This window comes from Ambystoma mexicanum, chromosome 2q (genome assembly GCF_040938575.1).
Source record: "Ambystoma mexicanum isolate Mex_15411 chromosome 2q, UKY_AmexF1_1, whole genome shotgun sequence".
Classification (NCBI taxonomy): Eukaryota; Metazoa; Chordata; class Amphibia; order Caudata; family Ambystomatidae; genus Ambystoma; species Ambystoma mexicanum.
Window position 1 is genome coordinate 434005993 of NC_090924.1, and position 20794 is coordinate 434026786.

The 20794-nt window shown below is 44.0% G+C and overlaps 1 protein-coding gene across 2 annotated transcripts in view; it reads right to left on the bottom strand.

Annotated features, from left to right (window-relative positions):
• CDK20 (cyclin dependent kinase 20) overlaps positions 1 to 20794 on the bottom strand; it is a 635467-nt gene that overhangs the window by 17862 nt on the left and 596811 nt on the right. For both annotated transcript variants that reach the window (XM_069647476.1, XM_069647474.1), the window contains one exon: positions 18975 to 19130. In XM_069647476.1, the coding sequence (XP_069503577.1) occupies positions 18975 to 19130 (156 nt within the window). The remainder of the gene's footprint in view (positions 1 to 18974; positions 19131 to 20794) is intronic.

The window sequence follows — 20794 nt, forward strand, 5'->3', positions numbered from 1 at the left end:
TACTTACTCGTTACTCGGATTACGAGGACGAACAGTTGCGCGAAGTTCGTGCATAAGCACCATCATTATCCTCAACACGGACCGTGTGAGGCAGGCTGCCCTGAAGTCTGGCAGCTCGGTGATGCATTGCGGTCGTGGCTCGCCTTCCGAAATGTAGGCCACGCATCCCGAGTTTTCACAGCAGCAGCAGTTCTCCTCCTCGGTCGGCATTAGCTCGCACCGATTGCATGTGCACCAGGTGGAAACACCGCCATGCGACTAGGTCCAGTGTCTTCATCCGTTGATTCGTCCTGCCAACTGCTGTCCGAAGCCCCATCGTTTTCGCGTGTTTCCCTTTCCAGTAGTTCCTCCTCGGTATACTCGGGCTCGTACATGTAGGGCATTATTGTATCCATTATGTGTTGCACAAACTAAAATAATTGATAGCGGTGGTACTGGTATCTGTCCACACGGGCTAGAAGCAACGAAGGTAGCTGACCAGAGCACAGAAACTAGTCACAGAATACTCAGAGTAACACAGAGAGAGGAATGGAATCGGAAGTCTGCTGCTGTGTGTTGTGAAACGGTCTGTTTATACTTATTGAGGAAAGAGGCGTCCTGCCATTTCCATAGCGACACGTCATTAGCTGAAGCACAGCGAATGTTGACACGAGACGTGCTTTGGCGTTGTGAAATGGGCGGTACGCGTCTGCTGATGACAGGCTCGTGGGCGGGGGATATGATTTAGTGGCACAAAAGCAGGTCAGCCAGTGCGATGGGGGAAATGATAGGATTATCACAAAATGGCAGCTCCCTGGTGCCTGTTTTCCCGTGTGCTTAATGGACGAAAACTCAGGTAAGGTCCATAGGAAATGTTTCTAAAATCGAGCGATTTAGGCTTAAAAACACATGGTCGACCCGTAGGGGCAATAAACATTTTTGACCGAACCATTCCTTTAACAAGAGGTTCTCGTGTGCATCATGCCTCACCCCAATTCGCAGGCATCCCTCAACCGGGTTCATATTTGCAACTTTAACAGTCTACATTGCTTTTATCTCGATGCAGGATTTACTTCTCCTAGCTTTCCCTTGGCATCCCACCGTCGGGTTCACATAACCATCTTAATACAATGTTCACTTTGCTTTTCTAAGGCACGTCATAATTTATTAATCTCATCAAAAGCAGTGTTCCTTCCCCTAGTTTTCTTTAGGCAATGGGTCAGAGACTTTCGATTGTACAAGGGTTTGACGTGACATTTGTAGGATCACTTTGACACCTCATGCCGCCCTTTCCTAGGGTCTTCTGGTACTTGCAGTTTGAACACAAAACAAAAGAAGCCAGCTAGAGTCCTTTGAATGAGCATTCCTGCTGCGTCAGACCGCTCTGCAACTGGCTCTTCTCTGGGTTTCCCAAAAGTTCAAACACACACAAGTTCTTCGTTCAAAAGTTCTTCACGTTCATATATGGTGTTACAGGGAAGGGCTACCGTGTCTCGCCCATCAGCATCACAATTCTGCTCCCTGAAGACCCCCCATTCAGGTGACCCCCCCCCCCACTGGTACTCCCCCAGGAACTGGATCCAATAGCGATGGCCGTGTCCTGCTGACCTGGATGACAGATCCTCAGGGACTAGTAAGTGAGACACCTTCAGGTGTTAGATTCTGGGGGTAGGAAATGTGTTAAACTTAGCTTATTGTGGCGGTAGGAGACGTGTTGCACTGAGATGGATTCTGGGGTAGGAAATGTATTGCACTCAGGTGTATTGTGGGGGTAGGAGATGTAGGAGTACTTAGATGGATTCTGGGGGTAGGAAATGTGTTGGATTTAGCTTATTGTTTGGGTAGGAGATGTGTTGCACTCAGATGGATTCTGGGGGTAGGAAATATGTTGCACTTGGGGGGTGGAAATGTGCTGCACTTAGATGGATTTCTGGGGGTAAAAGTGTGATGCAAATAGATAGATTTTGACGGTGGACACTGTGTCGCACCCATACGTTAGCCTGTCCATTATGCGCAGACGATTGTGTTGACATCCTCACCACAGCACTCAGATGATTATAGGGAGAACTGGTCCAATACGCCTTGATGATTTATGAGGACATAATGTTATTGCACCAACAAGATGTAGTAGAATAGCCCCTTTTTTGTATATAATAGATTCATCAGGACAGTCTGCCTACTGCACTTAGCCTGGACCGGAAGATTATCGTTGTTAGCCCATCTTTGCGCTTGGAATATTTGTGAGGATAGCCAAGGGCCTGCACAAAGATATGCAGTTAGCCAGATATTGCACTTAAAACACTAGCACATGTAGGTCAGCACTTGTGTTACACTTAGAAGAATTTGTGTTGGTGAGCAGATGTGTGGCAGTGAAGAACTGCAACGGCTAGCACATGTTCAGCTCTTGGTATTTGTGAAGGTTAAGACATGTTCTACAATTAGAAAAATTGTGTACGTTAGCACATGTAGTACTCATGGAGGCTATCACATATGGCGCCTAGAAACACGTTTGCTGTATAGTGCGCCTTATAAATACTCTATTAATAAATGTATTGCACTTGAAGAACTGTGTAGGTTAGCACATGCATTGAACGTAGAAGCACTGTGATGGTTAGATGATTATGAGAGTGGCCATCGTGTTGTACTTGATGGATCTGGGAAGGGATTTTTGTGTTACACCATACAATGTTAGCCCGCCCTTTACTCTCAAAAGATATAGGTTGGTAACTCATCCATTGCACTAAAGATCTAGGAATCAGCATTGTAACACATGGAAGATATATGCAGGTACCCTTGATATTGCATTTAGAAGATGCCTTTATAGAATTTAATAGATATATAGTAAGACTATAAATTGGTCTGTCTATTGCATTTAGACAATCCTATGACCCCAAGATCTTTTGGTAGCCTGCCTGTCACACCTAGAAGATGTACCAGGATAGCCTGTCTATTGCGCTTAGAAACTTTCAGGGTAGCCTGTCCATAGTGACTAGTAGAGTCTATGAGGGTAGCTTGTCTCATCACACAGGCGATCTGATCATACAGCGACATCAAAGATAAAGCTCCATCCGAGCTCTAGGTACATATAAACACACCCCTTTGGAGGACATCTGCCACAGTCACAGCTGTCCATCCACACATATTAGAATGCAGCAACGACCTATTATAGCTGGACACAAATGTTTTTTCACCTACCTACACCTGACTTGCCCCAACACCTCTGCCATTAGAATACAGCGAGAACCTACAGCAAAAATGTCAGTCTAGCTGAACATACAGCCTCTTGTACTCGCGCACTCTCTTGACCTCCTTGAGCACTCATCCAAATGCCTGTTTCTCTTGGGTTGCTCACCGGAGCCCGGGCAGCCCACCTAATTCCTTATCTTGGCCAAAATGCACACACGCATGCTTAGCCTTTATGAGAATTCTCACATGCTCTGGATTATGGTCCCTGAGGGCGTTCCCACCACAAGCGTGTTGAGAGCACAGAAATGGGAAAAGGCACTATATAAATGACAACTACAATACAATACAATACATTGTTGTCACTGTGCAGGGTCGTCTGGTTTCAGATTCGAGTCCATAATCCCTAGTCATCTTTGGAATCCTCCGGAGACCTCAGATTGCATGGAAAACGCACATACTCAGTTCCACAGAGAAGGAGGGATGCTCACTGAGATCTACAAGGATGCACTTCTTGCACTGACTCTGTGCAGGGTCAGGAGACACTCAAAAACTCGGTGGCTTGAACTTCGGTCATCCTTCAGGCAGAGCACTTGGTGCAGGGCAGCACTGCAGATTTCCAAAGTCCTAGCAGAGCCTCGAAGATGCCCATCATGAGTTCCCACCATATGGCTAGCCAGAAGTCCTTGCAATGAGCGATGTCTGGTTTCGGGCCTTGCAGAGAAAATGCAGTGGCACATGCTCCAGCGATAAAAAACGGGTGAAAAACCTTGAGCAGGACAGGTGACGGGTGGGTTCCACCAGTGTTGGGAGGAAAGCACCTCGCAGAGGTCTTCCCTGTCAAGTAGAAGGTTGAGGTGGGTGACATGACGCAGTGGTCCCTGTGAGAAAGCCAAAGGTGTCTCCCTGGCTAGTCCCCGGGGATCTGCCATCCAGGTGGCCAAGACACAGCCATCGTTATTGGATCCAGTTTCTGGGAGTGGACCAGTGAGGGAGGATCACCTGCATGAGGGGGTCCTCGACGAGTGAGAGACCGACGGGTGAGACACGGTATCCCCCTTCTGTCCCAAAGCAAGGCAGGCAAAGTCAGTAATTGGTCAGAATCACATACACCTAGATGCCCTTTCCCTTTCCCACAGGGATAAAAGGTGGAGCAAGAGAGCACGGTACGAGCAAGGCAGACCACACGACGAGACAGCTACCCAGACCTGGCAGTTCAAGAGAAGGAGAAAGGAGGCAAATATCTAGAGCCTGACGAGGAGAGATATGGCCTTGCCCTTTTTGACAAAACCCTGCAAACCCTCCGCTGAAACAAACGTGAGACTGAGGACAATAGCCCTAGTGTGCTGGAGCAGATATCAACGGTACACAGAGCATATCGACGCCAATAAGTCGGAGCAAGGGAGACTCCTGCTTCCGTGGTACCAGCCATGACTCCAGTAAAGAGGAAAGCCAAGTGGTTCATCACAGCCGGTGAGTCGAGGGGAGAGCCGATAAGAAACGGCCTGTGGTGAATGAGAGTTGCAAAGTGGCAAAGTGAAAAAAGTTCAAAGAACTGTAAAATTGTAAAAGGGAGACAGCTGCAGAAGCGGAGCAGCTCTGGTTGATACCGATCTGAGCAAAACTACAGATACCAGAAGGCTGTAGGAGAGCTGTCAAGATAGGTCAAAGTGGTCATACAGGAGGTCAAGCAAAATCCCTGTAGAGTTGAAAGCCTCAGATCTACGAATCATGAAGAAAGCAAGGGAAGTGAATCCCAGCCACATGAGAAAGCAAGGGAAACAAATCCCATAAAACATTGAAAGTGAATGTGAATGTGAAGTTGGCAAGAGTGAACTTGGAAGAGGGATGCTGACGAGAAGGGGGGCAAGTCTAAGGACCCAAGGAACAGTGTGTTTACAAAGGTGAACCCAGCCGAGGGATGCCCACTAGAACTGTTTCAAAAGACATTAAGATTTGTAAGTGAGGCTAAAAGGAAAGAGGGGTCAGCGCCCGGAAGAGGGGGACCCAGGGCTGAAGAATCCTCACCCAAAGCAAAACCAGGAAATAAACGCTCATTTTGTTGAAGGAACTTTTGTTTTGTTGTAGGATATGTCAGGCCCTTGAAGGCAAGAGACTTTCAAGAGAAACGAGACTTGGCCACAAAGGTCCTGATAGCTGCAAGTGGAACTGTCCACTCGTGCTAGGAAACCTTGAGTGTGTGCTCTGCTCCAAGATCCCATTTTACCCCTTGCTCAAAACATGGGGAAGGGAGATCCAAGCTACCGCTTCCTGACATATTATTTGTGGACACTTCTTTCTTTTCTTGAAAACCAACCCACACCCTTTTTGTATTAGTTGTAAGGTTTGGCAATAGGTTTCTTAGTAAAGGCCCTTTTTATTTTGACACTACATCACTAGGACTGCCTTATTTTCATTTGATGGTCGACGCTTGCTCCCATTTTAGATTTCGATTAGGCATTTTTCCAACCTACATACAGTTTAATAAACACCCTTGAACTGTGATCACTTGTGTCTGTCTTTACTGTTGCCACAATGAGTTCCTTACATCCCTCAGTCATCTTCTTCGGACCTCTTCAGCTCCAGTGGTCGACTTGGTTCCTGGGTCCAGCTCATCGCCTTATATCCAGAAAAGGGGCCAGGGGTGAGCCCAGTCTTCGAATAAGGACACTCTCTAACATTCAAACCTGGATGTGTGTTACGTCGCAGCTCTAGGGTAAAATATGCAAGCGGAACCGCACGTGGGTTTGACAAGTCTTTACTGGATTTAAACTTCAGGTAAATACATGAGGGCAGTTAAGTGAAATACATAGGCAGGAAGAGACATCCACCGGCCCCCTCGTCCATTCAGTTTCAGGTCCCAACTCTTTTCCCGGAACACTCATGACCACCCAGGCCAAATCCTCCACAATCCAAACTCTTACAAACCAAGCTACTGCTCAGAACAATAAATTGCTGACCTCACCATTCCCTACACTAGCTAAAGAACAGCTAAGCTCAAATCATAAACATGCATCAACTCTGCAGCAGGCCCACCACAGATGTTAAGCACAGGGAACCAGCCCTCATTCTCCACACAAACCTAACCACCATGTTACACGCACAACACCCTTATCATCAATCCTCCACCTACAAGGTGTACACCAACACCTACCAAACCCAGCACCAATGCCAGGACTAAAATGGTGCCTAAGATAAATACAGCTGACGGGACCATCCCCACCAACATTTTGCACCCACTAATCCAATAGCTGACCACTGTCCATGACACACCAGCACATAACCAACCACACTTACACACATACCACACAGCCTCGAATTCAGCATTGTGTAACACTTTACAAGAAAATATACGCCCGATTTAGGACCATCGTTTAAGCCTGCAGAGCGATTCTGTGTGTACCTGTGTAAAAAATAATTGGTTAAAAATGCAATGCATCACAAGTATTTCCATTTCCATTTTTCTTTTCTTTAGCTGATGCACTCAAAAAACAGTTGTGACAAATCACGGGTTTTTGTCCCTTCTCCATGAGGGGAAAGACTCCCCCTGTGAGGCTAGGGAGGGTAGCCCGCTCCAGAAGACCCTCTCTAGGGGTTGAGGCATGTGGGACCTCACCAAAAGAGACTCCCCCTTTGGGGAGGACAAGCACTCCTGTTCCTGTGAGGAACTCCCTAAACCACCTACTACAGCCATATACATAGGATCATCCTTGCCAGTGGACGGCAGGGACCCCACGAGAAACCGAGAACGCGAAGACGAGCGAGGAGATCGAGAAAAGCATACCTGCGTGAGAGCCGAGTCCCACCACTTTCCCATGAATACAGAGAGGTAATGGGGGATCAGGAGAAGCGGGAGGCCGCTGGGCATCATTATCGATCTGAAGAAACCAGTTAACGAGAGAAGTGAAAAGAATATTCAAAAGGGGTTTACCCAATAAAGGTGGGGAACAAGCAACGACTGGAAACAAATCCCCTGGGAGGAAGGGAAGATACCCTATGAACATGATAAAAGAGAAGAGTTTAAGACAGAGGATCCATTACAAGGAAAGCCTAAAAGAGGGGCAAGATAAACCCAACTCAGGAAAGCGTGAAATAAAATACTGGAAAGAGACTACAAGGGATGAAAAGAGTATGAGGAATCGCCGCCAGAGAAACCATTATATAGGACCACAGAAAGCACGAAAACCAAGAGTGTCTTTGAAAAACTACAAGAACTGATCATCAAAGACTATCGAAGGAGACTATGTCTAGAAATAGCTGTATCTCAGAGAAAAGTTGTAAATAGACTATCTGAAGAGAAGAGAAGACCAGGCAAATGTAAGACACTCTTCTGGCCTATTTAATTTAGTTAGAAATAGTTTTAGGTTCAGATAGAGTAAGTTTGGAGGGAGGACACAATTACTTTGGACTTCCTAACAACTGAGGAGCACCTTTAGTTCCTTTAGATAGGTAGGGTATTCCCTCTAGCAACAGGGAAAGTTAGGCCTTTTATTCATAATTTCAATAAAGATGTTGAATAATGTCCTCAGCGAGTTGGACTCTTCAGACCCGCCAAGTATGGTGTCAGAAGTGCAATACTAGGGACACGATCAAGAGTCCGACACAGCTGAAAAGAAAAACAAAGTTTATTGCAATGCCCATCGACAAACTACCATCCATAGGACTTCTGAGTATTAAACCCTCCTTTAAAAGTAAAGTCAACCCTGGCCGTTTGGAAACCTCAAATACCACTGCTGTCAATTCCAAACTCCCAGAATACTCACACAAGTGTGATTCAGAAGTAGAAAGTGCTAGTTCAGATTTGTCTTCATCCCCAGAAGTTCCCAAATTGGAAATGGCTACGCTCTAATCCATGCTTGATTGGATCGTAGATCACCAGATCCAAGTGGATCATCTTCAAGAAGGTCTTGCCCAATTACAACTAGCTCCCCCACCAGATAGTGCCGCATGGGGTACTTCAATCGTATCAGGAAGCAGAAGATTTGGGAGCATTTTATATTAACTTTGAAAGATTTGACACCCAGTTTCAGTGGGACGATGACTTAAATGTCTGTTATTTGGACCTTTATTAAAAGGAAACTTCCAGGCATCCTACCAAACTATAAAGCCCCAAGGGTAAAGACATAAAGAAGAACCTATTAAAGCGGGTGGGACAAACAGACCTTTATCAGCTAAAATATCGGGACATTCAAATGCTAACAAACGAAAGTCCTGTAGAATTAGCAGGCAGAGTACAAAACATTCTAGCACAGTGGTTAGGAAAGAAAACACTACTGGAAGTGTTAGAAACCCTGGTGTTGGAACATTTTTGAAATTCCCTACCCTCCTCTCTACAACTACAACATTAGAGACTGCCAAACAGGTTGTCAAAGCCCATTCGGAAGCAGCCAAATATTTGAGGCATATAGGAAAAGGGACAGATCCGAAAAAGGACGTGAAAACGAATCCTTGATTTTTATCTTATGAAAAAATACACAGAGTTGAGAGAATATCTAGTCGAGGTGTACAGCCTAAAGAGGAGATCCCTTAAAAAAAAATCCCACATCCCCGACTTAAATGAGACAACCCACTTGAGAAGAAACAGGGAGAAATAAAACACCTTTTTGACTTCTCCCCTTTGTTTCTCCTGTGGAGAGAGAGGGCATATCGCTAGGATCTGTCCTAAAAATAGTCAAGAAGAACCTTTGGAAATAGGATAGGTAGCTGCAGAGCAGTGGAAACAGGAGGAAGAGGAAGAAAAAGAAGATCATGATAAAGTGGGAGTATATTATTGTAATCCTACATCTTTCCAAACCCATGAGAGAGTCCAAGTAAATGGGGCCTGGGGTCAGGCCCTTATCGATTCTGTCACTAATCAAAAGACTGTCAGAGAAGATCTAATGTAGCCAGAATACCTCCAGGGTAACCAAGCTGTGTGAATTACCTGTGTCCACAGTGATGTGGAAACCTATCCCAAGGTCCCTTTACTATTGAGAGTCAGAGATAAGCCCACCACCATAGAAACTGATGTTGTAGCCGGTCTCCCAGAGGAAGTAATCATTGGAGCTGACTTCACCAACTTTTTCAGAATTCTTAAATACTCCTTTAGTACAATACACTATACAAAATTATTCTCCTCTACTATCCTGGGAGACCTCAGTTGGACTGCCTGATAATCCCATCAGAAATTGGGGGAAGATGGTCTCAATAGAAAATAAAACAGAGAGAAGACCTATATACCTTGAAAGGAAAATTACACAACGCAACCTAACTGAAAAGAAGGCATATCATCGACAGAGAGATGGGAAAGCAACCAACATACAGAGAAGGATATGTGACTAATCACAGGCATTCATCCCTTTGCCCCAAGGGGGAGACTGTCCCTCTGAGGCTAGATAGGTGAGCCCGCTCCGCAAGACCCCTGGCAGGAAGGGAAGATACTATATGAACAGGATAAAAGAGAAGAGAGTTTAAGACTGAGGATCCTTTACAAGGAAAGCCTAAAAGAAGGCCAAGATAAATCCAACTGAAATTACAGACTGGGATGTCAAGAGTATGAGAAGCCACCGTCAGAGAAAACATTGTACATATAGGACCACAGAAAGCATGAAAACCAAGAGCGTGTTTGAGGGACTACAAGGACTGATCGTCAGAGACTATCCAAGGAGACTACGTCAAGAAATATCTGTACCACAGAAAAAGGTTGTAAATAGACTATCTGAAAAAAAGACCAGGCGAATATAAGCCACTCTTATGGCCTATTTAATTTAGTTAGATATAGTTTTAGGGCTCGACAGAGTTAGTTTGGAGGGAGGAGACATTACTTTGGTCTTCCTGACAACTGACGAGCACCTTTAATTCCTTTAGATGGGTAGGGTATTCCCTCTAGCAATAGGGGAAGTTAGGCCTTTTATTTATAATTTCATTAAAGATATTGAATAATGCCCACAACGTGTCCGACTCCTTCTTCCGACCCACCAGTGTCAAAAATAACCACTGCCACCAGCCTGTACGGAGGATGCCTGAAAAGTGGTGAAACTGCTACTTAGAAAGATGTTAGGGGGATACAAAGTGTCCCAACAGCACGTCATTGAATATGTCTTGTACTGCAACTAGGAAAATACAACATTCACAAAAAGAAGGTGACTACTCCTATGCTGGGGAGTCTAGTTACTCACAAGTGAACCCAAAATGACATTGCACAAGGGACTCTGAGGGTCCGGACAGCACACCACATATGTTGGGGGTGATGCCATTGAAATGGCTGGGACCAGACAATGGGGAAGGGTCCAGTGGTCCCAAACCTAAAGAGCGTGCAAGAGGTGTGTGAGATAAAAAGGTCTCACTCACCTCTCCAGTCAGAAAACCAGAGACAGTCCAGCAGTAGTGCTGGGAGGCTCAGGACAGAGAGGGTAAGATTTGCCAAAAGAAAATTTCCCTTACACACGCTGACGCCTCAGTCGAGTAGACTGCTTTTCCTGAAGGATACTGCTGCAGCAAATCAGATACGCGGTACGTCACGGGAGGTGGGATGAGGATGAACAGGGCCGGCAATACCACAAGAGGGAGTAAGGACCGAAGAGACCAAGAGGGGCTGAAAGGTCAAATACTCCAATAGGGGGAGTGAAACCCTAAACCCCAGGTTGGGGTTATAATCAGAACCAGAACAGGCCACCAACCAACCAACCCACCAAAGAATGGGGTGAATCCCAAGACCCCAGGGAGTGATAGGAGTGAAAAGGGCTCTGAACAGTCTTATATTGACATCGACAGGAACACTTTGCCATACCAGATTTAAAGTGTTTAAGAGGCTAGAAGGCCTAGAGACATTTCCAATTCTTTTGTACTTGGAACAGGAAGCCCTGAGAAGAGTTAATTAACTTTCTTATCGAACTGCTGAGAGGAAGAAATCCCCAGAGACATTTGCTTTTGACCAAAGGGGGCCGTTACTGAAGGCAAACAGCCTCGTCGAAACCAAAGACAGTACAGTGGGGGTCAGAAACCAGCCAAGAGCTTGTCATTTGGGTGAAAGGCACTTAGGAAATCTTTGGTGTTCATGTTAGACAGTTTCCTTTTTAGTCATAGGGACCAGATCAGCTTAGCTTAGGTTTCTAGACGGCAGACTGACCTTATGTTGTAGGACATCATGATGTGCACACTTTTGAACTCTTTTCTTTCTCTTAGCATAGGGATCACAAGTGTAAGGGTAGTATAAGATTTTCACACAAAATAAAACAATCACTTTGCAAACCACTATGAGTTGTCGATCTCCTGATTCTGATTTACCACAGGATCCGGGAACACATTGGCAGAACCATCAGCGACATGTTTTCTCATAGTATCATTACTGGCATTATGCACAAAGCAAACATGAGCATGTTCTGATGTGGGAAGGCTGGCAGATATTGGTGCTGTCAGCATGGAAATATAGAGGCACAGACAGTATAGTCTGAAAATATATTGTGGGAAAAGACATCATGAAAATGCATTGGAAAACGCTCCTGCACACTATTAGTGACTTGCATCTTGGATTTTTTTAATAAGTTACACTACCAAACCAATTGCAAACTGTGTGGTGTTTTACCTAATTTTTCAAACAAGTGTGCGGTAAAAAGCACCATTTTATCCCATGTCCTCAAGCCCACAATTTGTCTATTCTACCCCTCCCTTGGGGTCTGCGCATATGAGGCCTCAATGGGAGTGACTTCCCACTTGGGGACACGGACTCCCATTCCAGAGCGGAACTCCCAGTGCAAACAACCTTGTCTGCATATATGGATGTGGAAAAGACTTCAATATCTCCTGCAACGACTATATTTTACAAAGATCCTTCTTTACATTTATTGGCTACATGCAATGCTGAACACAGCCTCAGCGCCAAGATCAGTGAAGGACACTGTTCTGTTAATTCATGAGACGTGTATAAGTGAGGAAACTCATATGGAGATGAGAGGACTGCCAAGCAGAGGCGAGCCTCCACATCGTTGATGTCGTACTGGGGCGGAGCCATGCTGGGCTGCAGTGGCTGCAAGGCGTGTGAGCAAGTAGCCAGCTGAACGCCTGAAGGTTGGCATTTTTCCCGGCCGAGGAACTGCAGAACTGGTGGTGTGACCACTATTGAGCAGTGGTGGGTCAGGAGGCTGAGACCGGATGCCGAGACCAGAACATATGAGGGACCCAGAGTCCCTGAGTTCCACACACAGGAGACCATAGCTACAGAGCTAAATAGCAGCGGTGAAAGCCGATAAACTTACAGGATACCGCTACAAGGTATTAACATTGTGTGTGACAGCAATGAATGCTATCCAGATTACAGGAGCCTGAGAAACCTGAACATACAAATACCCTATACAAGGGGGATTGAGAGAGATACAAACATTTTAAGTTACAGATATGAAAGCTATCCAGGTTATGGGAGCCTGAGAAACCCGAACATACAAATACTATGCGCAGGGGTATAGAGAGAGATACAGACATTGTGAATAAGGGCTGTGACCAGAGCCAGAGAAACCTGACTGTACAAACACCCCATGCAAGGGGGATTGAAAAGAATACGAACATTGTGAAACCCGAGTGCATGAATACACTATGTAAGGGGGAAGAAAGGGACATGAACACTTTGAATTAGAGCTGAGAAAGCCCTGGAAGGAATAAAAGTCTGACAAACTATGTGAAATAACTAGGGTGAAAGAAAAGCAACCTATCTGAGGACTTCAGAAGTTTGAGAGAGTCCCAACACCTTGTAAGTGAAAGTGTTTATTTCCAAGAAAGCCAGACGTTGCACCAAGAGACAGTTTTCTTTATTGAAAGGAGAGGCTGAAAGTCATAGCTTGATGCAAAGATTGGGTAGAATATCCTGCAGTGGAAAAGGAACTTTGGAAGACTGAAAACAAGTCCAACAGAGCTTGGACGAGGCAGAAGCCATACCAAGGCTACTGTGCAAGCCTCACCTTTTTCCTTTTAGTTAGGTGTTTTCTAAAGTGGAAGGGCCAGTTAGTTGTTCAGGATTCAGACCGAAGACTTTTACTTTGGACTTGATGAGCACCTTTCGCTTTTGTTTTGCTAGGCAGAGAAACTCCCTCACAGCTAGAGGGCAAGGCAGACGTTTTTCCTTTTTATTTAAATAAAACTCTGTTAACATGATCCAATGTAGTCCGAGTCCATCTTCTGGTTCAACACACCACCCACCTATCCCTGCCTACAGGACCTGTCTTTGAAGGGTTTTCAGACTTACAGCCTTCTTAGGAGCTTAGGGCTTGTCACAAAGCTGAGTAGGATAAGCAAGAGACTGAGGAGATGAGACGTTATGCATCAACAAGAGTTTGTTAGAGGTATTTAAAAAGTTGGGCCAAATCAAGAAAAATGCAACATAAAACTTTTGTCACAAAAGCAGGGGTGGCTTTTACATACTTGTAAAATTTCAAGTCTTTTAGGTTCCAAATCTCAGTCCTGGTTCTCCCCATGGGGTACGTGACGAGTTCACAGTCACTAACATTCCAGAGAGGTTTCAGTTGCCCTTAACTTTCTTTTTTGACTCCTTGCTTCATTGTCTCTGAACTGATACTTCCTGTCCTTACTCTTGGAAGTTCACTCTTCTACAGTTTCTGGGTCCCTTGGGTGTCTGCACATTAGGCCTTGGCAATGCTAGAGGTTGGGGTATGGCAGTAGTTAACAAAACCCCAGAATTTTCACCAAGAGGCTGGTAGTCAGGGTGGCTCTAGAGACTGTACTCTTACTCCCTTCTCCACCCCCCTGCCTCAGGTTTTTGGCACTGTTTCCCAATGTCACATTTTCACTCTCCTTGTTAATGGGTCATCACACTCTTGTCTATGGGACTTTTCATAGCACTTCATATCCTCTCCTCTACAATCTGTCTCTCCTCATCCGTCTCCTTGATGCTTCACTATGTGCTCAACCCTCAGAAGATTACTGTTTTTAATGAGTCAGGCAGACCTACTCCTGCCCTTCTATAAGATATCCTTTAGAGGTCCTCCTGGACTCCTTCTGACAACTATTTTCTCTCTCCATTCATGCCCCTTATGTTGTCTTTTTTGACCCTTCTTCCTCACTCCAATATCTCCTTACTACTGCTGGTATTAACCACCTCAACATTCAGAAAATGTGTCCTTTTCATACCAACCACTGCACAAAGACTTGAATCTCTACTCTCAGACTCAGCAAATTTGACAACTTCTCAAACCTACACTTGGGCCTTGATAACTACTCTTTCCTCCCTCCACACTAAGTCCTCCGCTTGCTAACAACACTCTCTAAAACCTACCTAGATCACCCCCACACCTCTACGTACTGACAATATGCTTGTTGGCTCACCATGCACAACTGCTCTCTTTTCAAGTTCCTTCTCTTAGTCTACAAAACCATCAATGGTCTTGTTCCTTAGCTAGCCCAACTGTGTATCTTTTCAAAGCTCGGCTTAAACTTCACTTACTTTCTAAAGAGTCAGCTTGTCCTTACCCCCATCTTTCCTATATGACCCAATCTAATTTGTGTATGTATTAATAGTACCCCACTTTAGTTTGAAGCACTTGCACCCTTAGGTTAATGTTAGCTTTGTAGGTCACCTTTTCTTAAAATAAAAATATTGTTTCTGTTTGTTTTGTTTTGTCCCTGCTATATGTCCCACTTTTTTACACCCTGATAAACTGGCTCACCATTTGTTCATATCTTTGTGCTATTTTACAGGTACCCTTCATGGTAATGTCTTTGCCATCAGTAAATGTGTCATTTGTGTTCAAAATTGACATCCCTGTTCTTCGAATGAATACAAATACATCTCCTTTCATCTCCTCCTGGTCTTTCCTCCTATGGTCCTTTCTGGCTCCATTCTCTCCTCCACCTGCCACATGCTGTTCCCAATCCACTCTCCTATCTCACTCTAAAATGTCCTCCTGATGTTTTCTTCCACCCTCCCGTTCACTCCGATCTCTTCTCCAACCTCCACTATCTTGTCCACTCTCTTCCCTGTTCATCTTCCTCCAAATTCGTCATCCTGCTCCACCACAATCTGCTGTGTTCTTCTTCAAACCTCCTCTGTCTGCTTCAAAACGAGTCCTCTGTTATTTTCCTTCTAACACCCTCCTTATGTTCCACCACAACCTCCATTGTTATTCTCCTTCCAACAGCATCCTACAGACTCTGTGCCTCTTCCTCACTTCGCCACCAATCACCTACAGCTCTCAATCTCCAACTCTATTTGCCCACATTACTCCCTGGATGCCTGGAGCTTTTTTATTGGGCCCTCATCCCTCCCTGAGTGCGTCACGTGAGTGTTATCCTCTGTGTCTGAACATTGGTTCAGATTGCGGATTGGTGAGGTAAGTATCAGCAAGTCCTTTCACCTCTGTGTACTTGGGAGACATCACACCTCGTGGCCCCACAGACCAAACCTCTTTAGGCTCGGCCACCATATTGGTTATGGTTACCAAATTTGTAACTCTACTTCTTTGGTAGGGACCTGCATTAGCCTAGCATTTTCATGAATGTTTTCTTCAGCAGCCCTGCTACTCAGACCACCACCAGTCCAGTCCTACTCATGCTCTAATGTTCATTTAAACTTGTATTTACTTTTCCCAGCTCAGTAGGCCTGATTTGATTGACAATGTATTGACAATAAGAGGCTTATGACTCTCTACAACCATTGCATTTCCATTTCAAATGGAGTTTCGAAGGGGAATTTAAAGGGTGTATATATTCTTCTTGACAATCCCCTGCCATAGCTGTGCAAGATGTAGGGTGATCCTGGAGATCCCCCATGTACCTCCGGTAGGCCCAGTGCTATGCAGCGTGGCGCCACCCAGCCCCATGGGCAACCATCAACCACTCACAGGCATAGGACTTTGTCACAGTTCCCACCCAGCATGGTTCTTATAATGGAATGATGTTCACTTTCTTTACTGTGGCTATCGGAAATAAAAGTGAAATTACAGTATAATCATATTAAAAGTCTTATTGAAGTTTCGTGCCTGTTCAAAGGACTCCACCTGTGGCCTCATGCTTTTATATGGCATGGTACTCCACAGTCACGTTTAATATCGTTCTAATGTACAATAGGGGGTACTTTATTCCAGGGCAGGAATTGGGCTGGAACAAGACGGAGCCACGCTCCGGCAACGTTTGTCTTGCTGGAGCGCTCCTCTGTAACCAGGGCCTGGCACAGGAAACTTACAGATCTGCTCTGAAGCTGATATTCTTGCACACGCTTGAACTCACAGACTGCTTTCTGAAGACTCTGCAGAAGTCTGCTTGTTGAAACGCTGGTTGCTCGTCCGTGGGGTAACTCGCTTTCAGAAGAGATCTGTCCCCAGGCCCAGTGGTTACCGCAGGGCCTGGGTTATTGCATGCATAGCAACCCACGATGAGCAGACAGCTTTCAGAAGGCTAAGCACAGTAGGCTAAGTCATGGGCGCAACAAAACCTACATTTCATGGGGATGGAGGGGCTTAACCTTCAACTGTTGGGAGAGAGACTAACTTTAGAAACGATGGTGGTGGGGCAAACTTATTTGTGTTGGGGCATCTAACTTCTTTACGCATTCTAGTGAGACTATTCTAGTCAGCTTCAATGTTACAAGCAGTTACAGTCGGAAAGCACACACTTAAGGACTGCTGTGAGAATGAGCAGTCCCCTGTCCCCTCCCTACCCATCCAAAAACTCCCCTGGTATGCAAGCACAAACCCCACATCACAATTTCAGTTGCCTAAAAATGTATGCATATGGATGCCGGTGCTAACAAAGAAAGGCTTTACATTAGTAATTGCCAGGCCTATATCAGCGAAGCCCAGGTGCCGTTTAACATCTGTGTCCTGTTCTGTCCGGCCATGGCTCTGTAGGTCAGCCTGGTCGAGTTAACATAGCACATAATTTCAAGTGGAAGGGGAGGCTGAAGCCTGGTCAACTCAATGCCAACTCAATTGCCACTGCACTGAAAATGGAAACAGCTGAGGCCTCACATACCATGTTGCAGCTGTCCAAGCTGATATATATGTCCTGCACAGACTTTTTTTTGTTAGGGTGAGTATCGTGACCAATGAAAACAGCAGAGTTTCCATTGTTCCCTCAAAAGGGTGTGTTGCTGATTCACTATAAGACATGTTTCAGATTTAAAATAGTGGGCATTGTTTTATTCCGATAATGCTCTTTGCTTTTATACAAATAGGCAGGATTGGGTTTTGTGAAAAGATGTGTTGCGTGATTTGGCCTGTGACCTGGCCTAGGGCCACACCACACGACCCTGCCCCTTTCTCCCACTGCCATGTCTCTCCAAGGAGAAGAGGGTTCACCCAGTACATTTTTTCCATTTCCAGCAGTGCCTTATTCTATAAAAAAAGCAGACAAACTAACCATTAATCTACCCTTTCTGAATGTATTATCATCTAATGTATTATCATATAATCAAAGTTGATTAATCAGTTAGAAGGATACAGTGCCCTCTTCTGTCAGATGCTGATTTTCGACTATTTCAGAAAGATCAAAGTTAAAATTCTCTCAACTGTCCTACCTACCTAACATGACAGCAATGTGTAAACCTTGGATTGGACCAGATTTACAGTTGTACACTCTGGAAGTTGAAGTTAAAGCTGGTACATGTTGCAATCATCTCAGACAGAACTAAATAACACTCAGATTATTGAGTTGACACAGTGCGAGGCATGTTTTAGAACAGATGTAGACATAGAAAAAAGACTAGGCACACACAAGCTAAGATTGATCAAACTACTAAGATAAACAACAAATCAAGCTCACGCTCACACATATGAGCAATGCAAGTTGATGGGCAAAATTACTTATCCCACTTTCGAACTCAAAACCTCCCAATTAGGTGATTTGAAATGTTGGCATGTATGAAAATACACGAATATACTTGAAGAGTCCATTATCCACCTACACAAAACAGCAGAATGGGCTGGGGAACAACAACCTGCTCGGGAAAGTTGAATATTGCCTCCCAATTCTACCGAAGTGCTTGGCATCTCTGCTAGACAAATTTCCCAAAATTCCCACCAATTCTGTCTTTCATCCATATAGGCCCACCACCACCAAATTCTCTTATGACATTGAACAGGCGGCCTGCCAGAGTCCTCTACAAATTCCTCACTTCAGCTTTCAAACTTTTCTGCGGCCTTATATCTTCACACCTCCCACAGATCATCTCTCTCTACATCTGTAGTCACATCCTCAGCTTGCTAATCCCCTAATATGACCCCACTATCCCAAAACCTTCCTCTGCCATGCCCTGAAACAGATGATTCTCTCTCCTTGTACCATTTTGTTGGTATGCCATGCACCTGAATATCTACCAAAGAACACTCAAGCAGTACCTCTACTGAGGATCCCCCAGACAGCACTGCAGTTAGTCATGGTACTCTTTGCCCTCAAAGCCTCTTGATCGCTCTTGGCACTTACTATGTATTTGTATTGTTATGTTTGTTCTAACTCATCATCACTTGACCATGCCCAGTTTTTGCAATCATCCACTTTCTGTAAATGTTCTTATGTCCAGCAGGCATTGTGATTTCCGTAAATATTTACTTGACCAAATGCAGGCACTAAATAAACACAAGAGACCCAAGGGCCTGTGCTAAAGAAAACAGTTACAGAATAATAAGCATAAGAATTTGATTGCAAAACAAATAAGGGTACACATCTGAACAAGGATTACTAGAACAGAAGGCTTTGGAATACCAATTGATACTCCTTGACTACAACTCTCGAAATGGCTAGAGCGTGACTTGTGACTCAAGTACTTAACCCAAAACATGTCTCCTGATTTGCAGTGCTTTGTTGGACAGTTAGATTCATGGTGAGATACTCACCTCTGCAGCACTGATCCTTTGCTTTGAAGGGTACACCAGGAAGCGCTTAAGCAGCTCTAAGGCATGAGGAGAGGCATCAGGTACAATCTTCTCCAGCGGGATAGGAGGATTTTCTTTAAAGGAGATTTTGTTGTAATCAGGCAAGTCTGTAATTTCCTGCAGTGAGTGGTAGGATAGAAAGTATAAGAAATCGCAATAATGACCTTCAAACAATATCATGGACATACAATATGACAATTACATGGCCATCTCACTGGAAAGGTTAATGATTTCGCATTAGACCACCATGACCTAATCATAAAATAATGTAATGAATTCATATCCAGATTTTATGACTTTTTCATTTGGCAATCTCATCCCCTTGTTTATAAACTACATCATGGTGTCCTCTTTTAACAATGTCATGGTCTAAACTCCAGAAAAATGAATATATTAACCCTCATTCAAATTCATGAGATGCTCTGTAGAAAATTGCATGGCATCATCAGGCAAACCAATCACTGCATCGTCAGACAGCCACTTGGCCTACTTTTTAGACCATCTCACTGCAACCTCACAACATAATTGTTGAATACATTCATCACCTCACCAATGGACAATCTTAGAACCTTATCTTTGGACCATCTCATAGCCTCATCATTGGACAATCTTAAAATCTTGTTAGTTGGTCATCACAAAATCTCATTATTAACATTATTGGATGATTTTTCTGGCTTCAACTCTAGAAAACTTCATGATTTAAGTACAGTGCAGTCCCACAATCTTCATAAGGCAATCTCACGCATTATCCTCCCAAAAATATCATGGCTTTATCTTCACAATATCTCACGGCCTCATCTTCAGGAAATCCTGTGGCCTTATAGGGGCCATGTCTGACACAATACGCATAGGGCAACTATTATAAGGGTCCTTATGGCATACAAAATAAAGCAACATCAGATGACGATACATTTATTACAAGTTGAATTGCTGTTTAGAACTACCTACGGAAACTGTTTTATGTTGGTATTTTTGTAAACACACAAGAATGACATTGCTTACTTTGTTACATTTTATAGATTTGTGATATAAAGATTGTTTCCAATGAAACACACTGTTTGCATTAAATGAATGTATGTGGTAAAAATTAGTTTAGAGCGTTGATTACATTCAATACTTTTGTTACTAATATTATTATTAGTTTAAAAAGAGTCATCGATTTTATAAGAGTGCAGATGGTATATAAAAGGTTGTCTATTGTGTTTGCATAGTTTTTTGTTCCAAATGTTTCTAAGCTAGGGATACCTTCTCACTTTCTAGCACTGGAACTTTCAGGAATATATTTAAATATATTTGAAGTTGTGATTTAAACAATATTCATATATTAACACTTGAGTTCCCCTGTTTCTCATAATATATAAAAATAGCAGTTGTATCCATGATTCCCACAGTAATTCCAACAAAAAAAATAAAATAATTAGACTATATTTATATTTTATACTTTCTACATTGTCTACACCATGGAACCTACCCACATGTCAAATGTCAGGTTTGTAGCATGGTGGGAAGTATGCTGAACATTTCGAACAGACACGCACATATCCAATCATTGCAGACCGCTTAAAAAAATGCTTAGATAAAAACAAAATTAGAACAATGTATATTTTATTCTTTTTACTTTGTCTACATCATGGAACCTACACATGTCGAATTTCAGGTTTGCAGCATGTGGGGAAGTATGATGAACATTTCGATCAGACACATACACATATTCACACATTTCCCTTTGATATATACGAAGAGATAGATAGAAGATAGATGTCTCAAACCCCAGGCAGACA